The following is a 16,859-nucleotide window of genomic DNA, read 5'->3' as shown; positions in this document are numbered from 1 at the left end:
ATTACAGGCATCAGCCCCCACAACTAGCCTATCCTTTCTCTTTTGTTAGCACTGTTTTGTAATTGGACTACACTGAGTAAAAGAGCTTGATAAAATTGTTTCAGGTGGAATTGAAGCTTGCCAGCAGGTCACAGACTCACATTACCTAAGATAGTTTCTGAAAGATAGGGCTCAGACCTTAAAAAGCAGTCCAGCTTATACGTGGCACTGGATTTCAAATGATAACCCAATGCCATCCATGTCCCTCTTTCACACACAACCTCTCAAGATAACATTCTAAACATCATGGCTAACCAAATATTAAGTAGTGGTAACAAGAATTCTAATCCACATTCAAACACCTTAACCTATCTTTTTGAAAAAAAAAAAAAATGTTGAAAAACTCTAGGGTTCACACTTTCTAAACAGCTTCCTTAATAAAGGTTGCCTGCATTTAGACTATGAAAATAACATACACCTGCATTTATGACTGTGAAATTAATACACACCTTTGCACATTTGCTGGGGTTTGAGGACGTAGCCACAGTTGCCATTTGTCTTGAATTTGGCTCGGTTTAACTGCATCATTCGTCCTTCGGATTGATAATTCAGTGCCACTGTGCAAGTTAAAAGTTGGAGAGAATTAGGCAAGATGGTGGCATAGTCAGAACGTACAGAGAACCGCTCCTTCCCAAGGAGTACGCACCTAGCTGGCAGCCTGCGTTCCAGTAGGGGAGCGGGTTGAAGTTACTGGAATCAATGCGGTAGGCAGAGGGGTAAATCCTCGTGAGTTGCTTTTGATTATAAATCATGAACTGCTCTGATTTTTGCTGAACAACCTGATGTGCTCTTGTTTCACTGAATGATAACACATTTCCTGTGGTTCCTGGCAGTTTTTAATAGAGAGAAAAAGGAAGTGAGAACTACAGCAAAGAAAACGCCGCGCACAAAAGACCTTATAATAACGTCAGAGTATACCAATAGCAAAAAGCAGAGCACTAGAGAGTGGATTCAACCAGAGTAGAGGCAGCTTCTCAACAGGAAAGACACATAAAATTCCATGTTTAGGAATGGAATTTTGAGGCCAAATCAGAGCTGTGTGTCTTGCTCCAGTAGGTGTCTATTGCTGGGTCCCCTGTTCTCCCTAAGAATTCAATCATCCCACTAATTTATGACTATCTGGCTAGCATGAAAAGAACGGGTAGAAAAAAAAACTTAAACAGAATATCTTTGCCAAACATATAGGCAACCATGGATAAATAAAACTGGATAGCTTCTTCCTGATAACAGGAAGACATTCATTGAAGGCACTCATCTAAAAGGCACACGTGTAAAACATGTATTAATAGTAACATTCAGGATCCAAGAAAATAAAGGAAAAAGAACAATTACAAGAATAAAAAGTTGAGTTTTAAAGTTGATTTGAATAAGAACTATGGAACAAGCCGAAACCTGTTTGGGAGAAAGGAATCATAATGGAGAAAAAGAGGTCAAAAGCATTATAAAGGAATAAAACTTTTAAGAACAGGGACACTCATTCACCTAGCCACGCATATAAACTATGGAAAAAAGTAAAGGGAGGTAAAAGTACATGAAGCCTGTAATAAAGTTTCTGCCAGCACAATCATCAGGAGGGGTCAATCTAGACTCACAGAAGCTGCAAATTTGGGGGTCACAATGGAGTAAAGCTCCAAACATTTAATATTCCACTCTTGTCTCCAATCCCACCTTTTGTACCATATCTACAAAGCCCCACTATTCCCACTCCTTCACCAAGCACCCACACTCTATCCCCAAAATGGCCCATATGTCCTCTGAACATGCTGGAAAAGTCCAGCCCAGATAAAAAGACCCAAAGTTACCCAGAATCTCATTCTTATTTAGCCCTAATAAGCTGAGTGTATGTGAGCCCAGACAGAGAGATATGGTCCATGAAACCAACAAGTTGAACTATATATGTCTTGCTGAGCCAGCTGGGCCTGAGTCATATGTAGACTCTGCATGTTTATTAACACACAGTTTCCCAGGGCCCCTGTGGTCCTCAGGGTTGTACGCCCTTAGATGTTAGACGCTGTTCAACTGACAATGTACTCCAGAGTTAAAGAGTCAGGAATACAGATTGTGGCAAAGAAATTAGAGGATTACAGTTTTTAATGTGATAATGTTTCTAGTTTAGACCCTTTCCTTAAAGATATGTCTTCAAATATATTTTACTGGCATAACCTATTAACATAGTTTACATATCTCAAGCATACTAATATTGAACTTATTTGCAGATTTTGATGAGGGATGTTTTAAACATTACAGGAGAAAATATCTTTTTGACAAGCCTAATTCAGATGGAATAGGACTATAATCAATACTACTGTTTTGTCTGTCTCTCCACATAAATATGCACATCACAATATCATTAATATGACCTTGCTAATTAGGCACATATCAGTTAGTAAATTAATAAAGTTGAGTTGTATCACATTAGGATAAGCCATGCATTCATTATCTAGTTTTCGTTTTGTGGCTGGCAAAAAAATTAAAAAGACAAAAAGAGTTGAAGTTCAAGAGCTAAACAGCGCTCAGTATTAATTTTCATTAAATTAATAGTATTATGTTTTCCAAGCCATTTATTGGAAATTTTTATTCCCTAAACCAAATATACATTTAAACTTAATGCAATCATTCCCTGAGTTTATTTTTGAGCTAAGGACAATTGTTATAAGAGTTTGTTGCTCCGTTGCTGAGAATCCTACAGTTTCTCATGCTTTCACATGTGAAATTCATTTAAATCTTGTATAATTGTTACCATTTGAAGAAGGAATCAAGGCCAAAGGGAAGAAATCTTTCTGCAAATAGAAAAAGATACATTTGTGGAGTGGGGGCTGGGCAGGGGGGCGATGGGAGGGAAGAATCCTGGAGGTTTGTGAGGACACAATGTTGTTTCCCTTCACTAAAACTTGTTGAGAAATTTGGAGGTTCTGATTTACATTTCAGTTCCACTAAAATTAAAATTAGATGAAAAGCCACATGACAGTAGGTTATTTCTGTAAGCATTCAGTAACTAAATGAAATACAAGATAAAGGAGACAAGAGTAACTAGCAGGAAAGCCAAGGATATGAATAGATGTGACTAGAATTTCTCAGCTCCGTGTGGCAACTGATAGGTGAAAAACAGTGACGGAGACAACGCTACTGAGATTTCTGCTCTTTTTGTTAAAACTTCAATCTGGATTAAGCTATTTTCACCCAAGTCAAAACTTTCACTGAGAAAATATAGGGCTTTTCAAGGTGTGGTTTTAGCCAATTAATTTCTTCTTTTGGTCATTAGCATTTGGAATGGCCATCTATGACCTGGTCCTCAAGCCGGGCCTGGTCTTCACAGTTCAAGTGCTACAGGAAGGTCTTGCCCTGATGCACTTGTCTTTGTACAGTAATAAAGTCCTCCTCGGCCCTGTGGGAACTTTCTCTGGCCTCTGGTCAATCAGGCAACCGCGGTAATCAGTAGAACCCTCCATGTCAACTCAACACTATGGCAGCAGTGAGTTTCCTAACACTCAAATTGGTTTCTACATAGTCCCAAAAATGTGTGTTGATAATCGGATTAACAAAAATTCATTAACAATTGAAAGAGAAAGGTCAAGAATGTTTATTCAGAGTGGAAGGAGAAAACTCTTCATTCTTACCATCATCCACAATGTCCTGAGCAGCCACGGAGTTTGTGTACACAACCAAATCAGAGAGTTCTCGGCAGAGCTTCATGGTTTTCCTTCGGCGACCCAATCTGTGAGGTACCCACATAGGACGCATGACATTTTGGAGTTGAAAGAGGTTTGGGTTATTGGTTATCCCACTTTCCTTATTTAAGACAATGATTTAATAGGGAATATCTGCCCCAGGTCCTAAGGGAGCCAGGATTGGAACCCAAGTGTGATTCCTAATTCAGTGCTCTTTCTACCACAAAAATCCTACCACAGTAGTCCCCTCTTATCCTCAGTTTCCCTTTCCAGAGTTTCATTTGCCCATAGTCAACCATGGTCTAAAAATATTAAGAGGAAAATTTCAGAAATAAACCATGAGATTTTTTTTCCTTTTTTGAGACACAGTCTCTCTCTGTGACCCAAGCTGCAGTGCAGTGGCGCAATCTTGGTTTACCGCAACCTCCACCTCCCGGGTTCAAGTGATTCTCTTGCCTCAGCCGCCCGAGTAGCTGGGACTACAGGTGTGCATCACCACACCAGCTAATTTTTTGTATTTTCAGTAGCGACAGGGTTTCACCATGTTGGCAGGCTGGTCTCCAACTCCTGACCTCAAGTGATCCACCTGCCTTGGCCTCCCAAAATGCTAGGATAACACCCGGTCATGCATTTTAAATTGTGTGCCATTCTTGGTGGCATGATGAAATCTTGTGAGGTCCTGCTCCGTCCCACTCTGGACGTGAGCCATCCCTTTGTCCAGCATATCCATGATGTATGGCTTCTTATGTGACTGACTGTGGAGGTTTTGCAGTGCTTATGTTCAAGAAACTCTTATTTTACTTAATAATGGCCCTAAAGTGCAGGAGTAGTAATGCTGGCAATTCAGATATGCCAAAGAGATGCTGCAAAGTGCTTCCTTTAAATGAAAAGGTGAACGTGCTTGACTTAATAAGGAAAGAGAAAAACAATATATAGAAAGGGTTCGCTACTATCTGTGGTTTCAGGTGTCCACCGGAGTCATTTCTCATGATAACGTGGGGACTAATGTAATGTGGTTTTATTCACTGCTCTGCCAGGAATCACAGCCTCTTCCTCATGCATTTGTGAGTTCTGTCGTGAAAGGCTGGATTCCCACTGTGACCCAGTTAGAGAGTAACACCAGAGTTCATCAGGAAACTATATGGCCTTTGCAGGGAGGAGACCCGGGCTAAAATGGAACAGAAACACTGTATAGTGGGTAGTGGGCCACAAGAATTATATACCTAAAGGGTAATATGCCAAATTTCCATAGTGATTATTGGACAGGTGTAATTACAAAGGATGTTAACTTTCTTCTTTATACTTTTTCTATATTCTCCAGCTTTCTTAAAACAAACATTCATTACTTTATCTAGTGCTGCTTTTATCTTAGATATTTTAATAGTCTTCTCTCTCCTACAAACCACTCCTAGGATCTGCTCTGCAACCTTACAAATTGTACCGCCACTCTCTACTGCAGTCAAGTCCTCCACGGACCATCACATTCCCCTCACACACACACTTTTCTCCTATGGGAAACATAACTACCAAAAACAAACCTAAACATTAGTGTTCAATTAAACTTTATATTTTTAAGCTCCAACAGAATATCTATACATAAAATAGTAACTAATTAGGAAGAGCAGAGGAGGCGTATGTGGTCCGTACTCTAGGGAACAGAAATAATATATGTTATTGCCTGCCTTTTTGGTTGTAAGTATCCTAGTGGGTGTGAAAAGGTAGTTTTGATTTATATCTCCCTAATGTCTACTAATGTTGAGCACCTTTTCATGTGTTTATTGGCCATTTGTATATCTTCTTTTGTGAGGTTTCTTTTCAATAGTTAGATGTTCCCCTATAGGAGAAAAGTGGGTATGTGAGGGGAATGTGATGGTCTGCTGAGAACTTTACTGTGGTAAAAATCAATAGAAAAAGAATGCATGCTCCTTCTTTACCATATAATTAGGAAACTCTACAGCCACTGGTGAAAATCTGATTTTGTGAAGGCTAATGATTATAAATCAGTGTGAAGTCATGCCTCAAAATTATAAGTAAAACTGTAAGACATTCCGTGAGATGGAGAAATTCTACAGAAAATTAACTCTTTTTATTCCTCATCCTAGAGGTGCCTTACGTTACTGAAGTCCCAAAACGACATCATCATAGATGCTCAGGCCCTGATAACTATTATGGGAAAACCTATAGTTGACACTAAGCAGCATGCAAAATGATTTCATATGATACCTGTATTGACGTCTCCTTTGCACACATTAAGATTACTGTAGCTTTCCTCAAACACTGCCTTTTCCCTGGCTATATGTGTCAGAGTTAAGCCTTTCTCAAACTTACATATGACAACAGTCACAGCAGAGGTCTTCCAGAAGGTGATCCTATTATTTTCTCTTTATCCTTTACTGTAACTATATATTCAATTTTCTGTTCCCTAGAGTAGGGACCACATACATCTCCTCTGCCCTTCTAATTAGTTACTAGTTTGTGTATAGATATTCTGTTGGAGCTCAAATATAAAGTTTAATTGAACACTAAAGTTTTATTCCTACAGGGCTTCTATGCTTCTAATTTCATTTTTCAATAAAGGCAAAAGTGTGTGTATGTATCCATATCTATCTAATGTATATAATTTGTATTTCTTTGTGAATGTTATGGTATAAATAAACTGCCAGGAACTCCTGTAATGAATCATGTGTCACCATTTGGATTCCGAAAATACGGTCATGTTACTCATCACAAATACTATTGGCAATAAAAACAAACAAAAAACAAACAAACAAAAAAGAACTTTTTTTGGATACTTATTTAATTGGGCCGGGGCTTACGGGGCTAATTAGTTTAATTCCTTTAATCCTTACAATGACTCTAAGGGACAGATACAATGAGGAGCCAAACGCGTCCCATGTTAAAGTTGGTAAGTGGAGGAGCAAGAATTTGAAATCTGGCTGATTTCAGATGCTTGGCTCCTAACATGGGCTTAGCATCCATCTTCTTCAGTCTCTTGTGACGGCCTTTGTATTAGTTCATGTGCTCCCTCCCTCTTCTCTGAAAATACCTTTGACTTGACAACCGCTGCAGCTAACATTTATAAAGAGCTCATTATGTGCCAGGCACAGTGCTGAGTTCCCTACATAAACTATCATTTCATATCCAGCTGTTCTTCACATGTTCCACAGCACTGAGTACTTTCCTTGTGATCCAATTCTCTAGACATGTACAAGAAAAATGACTAAGCTGACAAGGATGGAGGGGCCTCAGGAGTGTGAGCAGGAGACATGGAGATGCTTTCTTACCTGTACAGCTGGCCACCCTCCTTGACAGTATTCTGCTGCGTGTCTTCCTCATCATCAGTACTGTAAGATTTAGACCGTGATTTTGTAGTTTTCTGCCAGAAAAATCAAAACAAACTTAACAAACTCATTGTATCAAGTATATTTACAACATGCAGAGAATGAGCTGGGCTTTAAAATGCACATGTCTTGCACAAGCATAATAACTTGGAGGGAAAAAATGACCAAATATTGCAGTTTGCTTCACCATTAATAACAAGCATATCTAAGGCCATAATTATATTAAAATGTTAATGCAAAACTGAGAGTTTCATGCTCAGAAACTGACTTCGAAGGCACATAAAGTTGATGTATTAGAAAGGCTTTATTAGTCATGCATTTTGAAGGTTTCTACTAGGGGTAGAGTCAAAGTTGCAGTATCTATTTAAATGATTATAAGGGACAAAATGCCCTTTTGTATGGGAAGCCAACTATTAATAAACTGTAAAAGGCACATTTGTTTTTTTAAAAAAGGACATGTAGTAATTTTTTTAAAAAAAATTGAATAACTACCATTTCTGCTTTTGATCAGTATGCACTCAAATGACCATCTGAATCAAATCTCCCTTTTGAGATTTTGACCCATTTTCACTTCTATCAGCAGGAAAAAATATTGCTACCCACAGAATATAGGCTGAAAGGCTCCAGGTCTAATCTGATGTCTTTTGGACAGATTAGCTGTTTCACAATAAAACTTTTTTGGGATGGTATGATTTCATCCCCACCAATTTGGAGATAGCCCCAGTATTTAGGCAACACAGACCTCAACAATACAAATGATGGGCAAGGCGTGGTGGCTCATGCCTATAATCCCGGCACTTTGGGGGGCCAAGGCGGGTGGATCACCCGAGGTCACGAGTTCAAGACCAGCCTGGTCAAAAAATGGTGAAATCCCATCTCTACTAAAAATACAAAAAGTAGCTGGGCGTGGTGGCAGGTGCCTATAATCCCAGCTACTTGGTAGGTGGAGGCAGGAGAACCGCTTGAACTCAGGAGGTGGAGGTTGCAGTGAGCCAAGATCCCACCATTGTACTCCAGCCTGGACAACGAGAACGAAACTCCATCTCTAAATAAATAAATAAACAATACAAATGATGGGGAAGGACCACCCCAATAATTGCAGACAACCTTGCCATCAAAAATATAGTGTCTACAAACAAAAGTAAGATGTTTAGACAGAGAATCCTGGACATCGGGAATGTGGCTTAGAAAGGGAAAGGGTCTCCATCCCCAAATTACCATAGGACCAGCCACTTTCTAGATTTTCTCATGTTTCCCCCAACCCCCACCCCAAAATCAAAAAAGCTACACGGTTGGCATAAACATACTCAACTTCTCTCTATTGCACTGACAGTGAGGTGCCAGTTTGGTTTGGAACTTTCTCCGGTATTATTTATGCCTTGAGAACCTCAGCATGCAGGTATGGAAGCCCTACCATTTGATGATCTCATGTTCCACCTTTCACGAAACTGGTAAACTGGCTAACCTCACTAGCTTCCTATTGGATCTTTAGAAAAAGGGTGGCAAGAACATCTATTTCAAAGGATTATTGTTGTGATGATTAAATAAATGGCACAGAAAGTCATTCTCTAATCTATATAACATTAACTTTCCATTTAAAATACTGTCAATATTTATTAAAATAATCTATAAATAGTCTCATGGACAACAATTTGTTCTTATAACTTGAGGTATGATAAATTTTAATTAGGTGAAGTACTCCCTAAAACATCTATTTTGAAAGACTATTTTAATTGTAATGACAAGTTGCAAACCAGAAGTGAAATACTCTCTAATTCCACATAGTAATTTGAGTTATACAATAATAAATGTCTTTTTAAGCATCATTTTTACTATAAAATGCAAAAATTAGAAATAATAAATGAATCACCAATGACAGATAATAACATTCAGAGAGTGATATACTTTCTGGACGTCTAGTTTTGACACATCTTTTCATGGTTATCGTACCATAGAATCAACTTCTCACCTTACTTTTTCATTTAATGTTTCACATGTTGAGCTCTTCCAAGGGATCATATTTTAATGGCCGCATAATTGTCCATTATGTGAATGACTCACAGATTACTTACACACTCTTTGGGGGTGAATATTTTGGTTGTTTTCAATATTTTGTGACAATGACTAATCTGACTAGTCTACTAATAAATTATCTCACTGATGGGCAGGAAATTCTATATATGACATTCCTTAAAGTAGAAGAAACGGCCTTACAGAAACCTCATGTATAAAGTAAAGTTCACCATCTAATAATCGAATTCTTATGTAAGTTTTACTGTCAAACAGCTAATCTGTCCAGAAGACACCAGTTAGTGTAACTTTTTTTTATTTTATTGAAGTATAACATACAGTTAGGACAGCACACTGGTCATAAGTGTACAGGTTGATGTCTTTCACAAATCAACCACACATATGATGAAATAGAATATTATCTGTCTCCCAAAAGTCTTCTGATCTTCCAACCCTGTCATTCCTTTCTCTGTGGAGGTAATAACTATTCTGATGTCTACTCTATAGGGTTTCTTTTGCCTGGTTTTGAATTTAATATCAATGGAATCAAATTGTATGTATTCTCTTGGGTCTGGTTTATTTTGCTCAACATCATGTTTATAAAGATCATCATATTATTGCATATAGTTGTAATTTTGTCATTTTCTTAGTTGTTAACTATTCTCTTATGTGAATACACCACAATTTTTATTCATTCTATTATCAATGGACATTTGTACTTTTTCCTCTTTGTACTATTACCAATCTCAATATAAATATTGTTATTTCTGTCTTTTTTTTCTTTTGTAGATGGAGTTTCACTCTTGTTGCCCAGGCTGCAGTGCAGTGGCGCAATCTCGCCTCACTGCAACCTCTGCCTCCTGGGTTCAAGCAATTCTGGTGCTTTGGCCTCCCGAGTAGCTGGGATTACAGGTGCACACCACCACACCTGGTTAATTTTTGTATTTTTAGTAGAGACGGGGTTTGGCCATGTTGGCTAAGCTGGTTTTGAACACCTGACCTCAGGTAATCCACCCACCTTGGCCTCCCAAAGTGCTGGGATTATAGTCATGAGCCATCGCACCTGGCCTATTTCTGTCTTTTGACATATACCTAACAATAGAACTGCTAAGTCATAGTACGTAGTCAGATACTGTGAAATAGTGGGCCAAAGTAGTTGCACAAATGTGCACAACCATAAGCAGTGTATGAGAATTCAAGTTCTTTGTCCTCACTAACATTTGGTTCTTGCTATCTTTTAATATTATCTGTTGTGGTGGGTGTATATGGAATCACATAGTCATTTAAATTGTGTTTCCCAGATGACTGATAGGTGAATCCCTTTTCTTTATTAGCAATTTGGATATCTTCTTCTGTGAAGTGCCTGTTTAAGAGTTTTGCCCATCTTTTAGAAATTAGGGTGCTTCTCTTTTTATTTATTTATAGAAGCTATTTATAAATTCAGGATAGAATACATAATACACACCCCAGTTTTAGTAACATATATTCATTATGTATTGGATATGTGTATTTAAGATGTTAAATACAGGTTTTTTTGGATATATTATTGGATATATGTATTCAAAATATTATTTCCCAATATGTAACTTGCTTTTTGATACTGTTGATGTGTAGAAGTTCTTAACTTTTAAAGTAGTTTAAATATCAGTCTTTCCCTTTACTGATGTCCTGTTTAAAAAATCTTTCGTCATTCCAAGGTCATGATGATATTCTCCTGTTACCTTCCAGAATCTTTAAATTAACTGAATTATGCATATTTATTACTCTTAATTCATACCTTATGTTTTCCGAAGTTGGTCATGAGCGATCGTCCATGTGATTTCTTTCCACTTTCCTTTACATCTGGACTCTGAGTAAACAAAGGCATAATATAACTATTTATCTTCTTTGCTTTTGTCTTTTTCCTTAGTTCTGGTGGAATGGCAAGGGGGCCCTCTCTTCTCTTCTGTTTGCCTCTAGGTGAGAAACAAGCAGACTCCACTCATTTCCTCCTGCTCCACACTCCACTACCATAAAGGTGGCTCTGCCTGCCTTGGAAAGGGAAATATTGGCACGGAGAGATGGATACCAGCCAGGACGCAGCAGCTGCCTGTACCTTCCCAAAGCTAAGGTCAAGGGCTCTCAGCAGTGTGCAGGTGTGCTGGCCCTCATGGTGCCTGTTCACCAGGCTCTCCACAGCACAGGATGTGTTCTTTTAAATGTTCTGAGTGGGGTTAAGTCATTTTCAGTTAAGTGGGGATTCAGTTTTGGAAAATGACCAAAAGTCATTAGCAGCCAATTCTATTAAATAAAGAAAGTGGATCACATTGACTAAACAGTGCTATGTGGGATTTTAAAACATTATAAATAAATAAAATCCAAGGCTATCTATGACATAATAAGATTGTTTTTGTTTGTTTAAAGTAAACCAAGCAAAGTGTATCGGTTCGCTGAAATAATTCTCTCTGTGATGAGCACTGGAAAGAGGTATTGTAGCCTCTGAATTTTTCCTCACATAGGTTAATTTTCCAGTTAGAGATACTGGGCCAACTCTCTTTCCTGGAGCCTATGTCTCATTAGGGAACAAAAGGCCACCTGCTAAGAGGGTTTAAACTCTTATTCATTTGTCATCCCTAAAAATATGTTAGGTGGTTCAATACTAATAACATGGTATAAGGAGAGACCAGTAGGCCCTACTTGACCAGGACTCCAGCTAAACAGAGGAGAAACAGGTGACCACATAAATGGAACAAATGTGGGTGAGCAAAAACAGTTAAAGCCAAAAGGTTGGGAAGGGCATCTGTATATGCCCATAGATGCTAATCAAAGATGCAAGTAGAGGTGGGAAGAGGTTGGGTGAAGTCCAAGAACTGGTTGGGGAAAGAGCAGTTCAAAAAATGCTGGAGGAGTAATGGTGAGGGATTTACAAGGTGACTGATGTTAGGTAACTGTTAACTGATTCATGTATGTTTATTGCTTTTGGAGATCTATCAATGCAGATCATTAACTGTTCAAAGCAGCAGATTTTTTTTTTTTTTTTTGAGACAGAGTCTCGCTCAGTTGCAGGCTGGAGTGCAGTGGCCTTTGATCTCGGCTCACTCCGCCTCCTGGGTTCGCCATTCTTCTGCCTCAGCCTCCCGAGTAGCTGGGACTACGAGCCACACCCGCCCGGCTAGTTTTTGTATTTTTTTTTTAAGTAGAGGCGGGGTTTCACCATGTTGTAGGATGGTCTGATCTCCTGACCTCGTGATCCATCCATCTGGCCTCCCAGAGTGCTGGGATTACAGGCTTGAGCCACAGCCCGGCCAAAACTGTGGAATTAAGAAGGCAGCCAGATGTGGTCATAGATGTAGCACTGGTCGCCAAGTTAGAAGACCCAGTTCTGCCACCAAATAGCTACATGTCCTTTAGAAAGCCTCTTCTTTTGGTCTGTTTTTTTTAAATCTGTGAAATGAACCAATTAATCTGTGAGTTCCTTTCTATTTCTAGTAACCCATCTATTGGTAGGGGGACCATGCCATTTATTGTCCAAAACAGGACCTTTTAAGAATAAAATGGGATACTTTTAATAATTATGCTGGGACAACAGGTATAAAGCATGGCTGTCACAGGCAAATTGAGGTATATGGTCACACTATAGTAGGCACCTACTATACCCTAAGGATAATGTTAATTACATTACATATATTCTCATTTACTATGAGAATATATGTAAGCAACCCTGGAAATAAGTATGATTAAAATCCCAATTTTACAGAAAAGGAAAGCAGAAATACAGACAAGTTAGATTATATTTCCAAAGTTACAAAGCTCGTTGGTGATAAAACAGGATTCTGTCTAGTTACAAGTCCCCTCTCTGGCTTCCTTCCACTTCCCCAACATTTTCTATCCCACTATCATGCTCTTTATGTAGGAAATAGATATCTACAAATACCTATCACCAACTTGGACCTCTCCCTGAGCATCGGCACATCTTTCACTGATTTAATGAGTAAGACATTGTCCTAGGAACTTGGCATATATATAAGGACAAGAGCAAACAAAAGAGATGCAGACTCTGCCCCTATTGGGCTTGCAGTCTAATAGTAGAGACAAACAATTACAATATACTGTCATAAGACTATAATGGGGAAAGCTTAGGGCACTGTGGGATGGCAGAGAGAGACCATCTACTGTATTTGAGGATTAAGAACTTCCAAGGGGACATGATACAAAAGCTGAAGCCTAAAGATGAGTACAAGTTATCTACGTAAAATGGGGAAGAGCAAGTGTACTATGGCCAAGAAAATAGCCAACACGAAAGCCATGTGGTAAGAGCATGGTACCAGGAAATGTGGAAAGTGGAGGTATGCACGTGTGGACTTATACACATGCACACTCTGTGGGTGTCACCGCTAGGAGCCACAACAGGAAGGAAGGATCTTATGCGCTATTATCTCTGAATCCGAGCTTTATCCTCCAAACTATGAGGATCCCTGAGACGGCTGAAAACAGGAGAATGACATGACCCGATGCACATTTCTGAACTATCACTATGGCAGTGGTGTGAATGAGACATTAAGCAGCCAGCTGAGAGCTTAGGAACTTGTTAAGGTTATTCAGGCAGCAGTAGTTCAGATATAAAGAAAGCAGCAGATTCCAGAACTCTTAAGAACCATTTCCTGTGACTACTAAGTTCTTCCAGCCTGAAGGTGAATTTCATTTTTACTTTTCTTCAGGGTTCCGCAGGAAAAAGACAGCGCAAATAGAAATGAATCCTGCACTGTTGATTGATGGTCCAGAAAAGTAGAAGCTGGAGTGACGTGCTGCCCAGAGCCACACTCAGCACATTCTCAGCTTTGGATTTCAACCGACACATGTATCTGGTACAGATGGACTCGTCTCAACAGTAACTTGCCTTTGCTTGCCCAGTGAACTAAAACCATATTTTAAAAACACAGCGGTGTTAAAAAACCTCAAAAATAAGTAAAAAGGAGATGAGTTTTGCTACACTACCTCTCTAAAATTTTCGGTTCTCTTACCATTTTACCTGATGGAGAAATTGTCATTAGGATCTCTTTAATGAATAGCAAAAGAGAGGGGGCTTAATTTGTTTCTTCCAGAATATCTAAGCCTTATGGTTTGCATTTCCAATTAGATCATCTAGGATGGGGCAAAGACTTCTCCAAACGCATAAGGAAAGTAACTGGCCCAGATAAGCCAATGAGAGTTCACTAAGGACAGGAAGCAGAATCAAGATAGGCTAAACAAGTCTGATCTTACAGGTACTTCTGGTGTTGAAAATAAATGGCTGGAGGCGAGGAGGGTGAGAAGATTGTTACTATTTATAGAAATTATTAAGAAAATCCAGAATTATATGATAAACTATAAGGGCAGTAATGCTGTAATTGACCTTTTGGTTGTCTCCCCAGTATTCCATCTGCCCCTCTAACATGCAGTTTGAGAGGAGCTAACCTTGACAAGAGCTTCAGAGGTAAGTTCTCACTGGCATTAGCAAGCTATTATGATCCTATACTCTGGCCAAGTACTGTTTCAGGAAGGACGCTTACCCATGGCCACTGTGATTACTTTAGGGGTAGGCACATGAACTAGGCAACTCTCATTTGTTAGTTGGGGCGAATATGCTGTCTCAATCTCTCTGGATATGGACCAAGAAACACGTAGCTCATGGGCCTGTTGGCAGTCATCTCGCAACCATCATGGACAGTTGATGGACAGGAGAACTAGACTTGAGATGACACTGATATCATGATAGGTAGAGCAAAAAGATAGATCTACGATGACACCACCGAGCCTCTGGATTAAACCCACCCCAAAGGCCATTCTGCAAATAAATTTGCTGCTTACCAAACCCAACATCTTCTTCATCATTGAAGCCATTTTGAATTAGGATTTCTATGTTTAGAAATTAAATGGGCCTGAGGAACAGCCTAGCAGTTGGATGGCTAGACTCGTGTAGGGTCCAGAGGGCAACCATCAATGCAGAGTGATCACTTAGGATCCAAGGGTGATCACCCCCATATGATCTTCCTTCTGCCTGAGGAGCCGTCAGCCCTGGAAGACAGGTGGTAGTAGCAGGGAAGGCAGACATCTAATGAATGTGGAGAGGTGGGAAGGCAAGGGACACAGGGGCCTGGAACTTCTTCCCTCACCTGAGCATGCATTGGGAAGATGATTCTGAAAACACTCGGCTTGGTCCTGAGGGTCCAAGTGGAGCAGTATTTGAGTCATTTCTACCTCCACCCAATCCACTTTTAACTATTTCTCATATCATTTTGCAATAGGAGATGTTCATTTCTCAAGCAAAATGAGGACAGAAATAGAAGAAGTTGGAGGAGCATTTCACAAATGATTAGAAACAACGTATGAGATGCTTTCTTTTTCCTGTTGAAGGATAAATACAAGAGGGAATCAGATACCTGCTTCAGGTGTGCATTTAAGCCTTCATGCGTGGCCTTCAATAGTGCCCTCACTGTGAAACTATCAGGATCTTCTTTATCTCGAATTTGAGATTCTTTTAACAGTGACTCCAGTTTTTTCTTTATGAAAGATTCCACCTGATGCTCAGTGGTCCCATTATTCTGCAAAGAATTAAGTAATACAAATGATTTCCTTAAGAAACACATTGAATTAGAATATACCACAGTTGCTTCTGTAATTTCACTGTCTCTCAATTACTTGTAAGTAATTAAGCTCAAGCTCATTGTACCATCTCGGTCTTCCCTCCTCCACAAATCCTATAATAATAAGGATTACTATTTATTAAGAACTAATTCTCTGCCAGCTACTCTTCATGTGACTGCATTCAATCCTCAGGAACCTTGTAAGTATTATTATCATTTCCACTTCAGTGATATGGAATCCGATGCTTAGAGAGAAATCAAGTAAATTGCTCAAGGTTACATAGCTAGCAAATAACTGAAGCAGGATTCAAACTCAGGACTCCAAAGCCCTTCCCACTATGCTTATGCTATTTGATGCTTTTAACAGATAAAAGGCCAGGGAAAGTTTTTGGAAACTAAGTTTTCTAAACCTACATAAGTAAATTAGAACAAAAATATGCTATTAAAATAAAACTACCTTTTTCACTGAGGAGAAAAGAATGCTATGGAAATTTGCGGAGTTGAGGATTATTGTGAGATACATTTCCTGCCTATTTCCAATCCCACTGTATAGTTGGGGGAACCTCAATAATTACCTCAGCCATGATTTGTCATTACAATTAACTTAAGATCACAACGAACTTCAAGGGGTTTGGATATCAGAGCTACGACCTGTCCAGCTGATGACTCACAGAATTTTGAGGTGATCATGGGATATAGATTCTCTCAAAGCCCTGCTTAGCACAGCTTTTCGGCCACTTGTTCTGCTTGAAACCAATGGCCCCAACCTCCATTCACAGCTCTTCTGCTCTTCCAGTGCGCCTACCTCTGCCTGTTTCCAATACCTTTCCCTAAATTCTTCAACCACTTGCTGAAGAACAACCCACCCAAAGGAAGGAAAGGGGTACTCCTTGACAAGAACAATTCCCACATTCTTCACCAAAAATTTAAAGCTGTTCTTTCATTGGCAAATCTGTTTCTAAGAGGTCATTATATGTCAACTCTGCATAATGGGTAGCTTTCCAATAATGCATTCATTTTCACAAAATCCTGTAAGAACAAAGCAATTATAAATGCCCTAAGGAAAAATTTCAAAAATCTACACCAGGATAGGTTATCGAATTTCCCTATATCACTATCACATGCATTAATATCTTTAACAAGCCCAATTAACGAGGCACTCCACTTCCCTGGAGACCTCTAGGTCCAGAAGGAGATGC

At 39.2% G+C, this 16,859-nt stretch overlaps 1 protein-coding gene across 11 annotated transcripts in view; it reads right to left on the bottom strand.

Moving 5' to 3' along the window:
* Nucleotides 1–16,859, bottom strand: part of PLCH1 (phospholipase C eta 1) — a 264,401-nt gene that overhangs the window by 13,832 nt on the left and 233,710 nt on the right. For all 11 annotated transcript variants that reach the window (XM_017955766.3, XM_017955767.3, XM_031663635.1 and 8 more), the window contains 6 exons: nucleotides 15,457–15,618; nucleotides 10,836–10,907; nucleotides 6,992–7,083; nucleotides 3,657–3,754; nucleotides 686–865; nucleotides 489–596 (listed from right to left, as the gene is read on the bottom strand). In XM_017955766.3, coding sequence (XP_017811255.1) covers nucleotides 489–596; nucleotides 686–865; nucleotides 3,657–3,754; nucleotides 6,992–7,083; nucleotides 10,836–10,907; nucleotides 15,457–15,618 — 712 coding nt within the window. The remainder of the gene's footprint in view (nucleotides 1–488; nucleotides 597–685; nucleotides 866–3,656; nucleotides 3,755–6,991; nucleotides 7,084–10,835; nucleotides 10,908–15,456; nucleotides 15,619–16,859) is intronic.

Source organism: Papio anubis, chromosome 2 (assembly GCF_008728515.1).
Source record: "Papio anubis isolate 15944 chromosome 2, Panubis1.0, whole genome shotgun sequence".
Classification (NCBI taxonomy): domain Eukaryota; kingdom Metazoa; phylum Chordata; class Mammalia; order Primates; family Cercopithecidae; genus Papio; species Papio anubis.
This window is presented reverse-complemented; position numbering and strand designations above follow the sequence as displayed.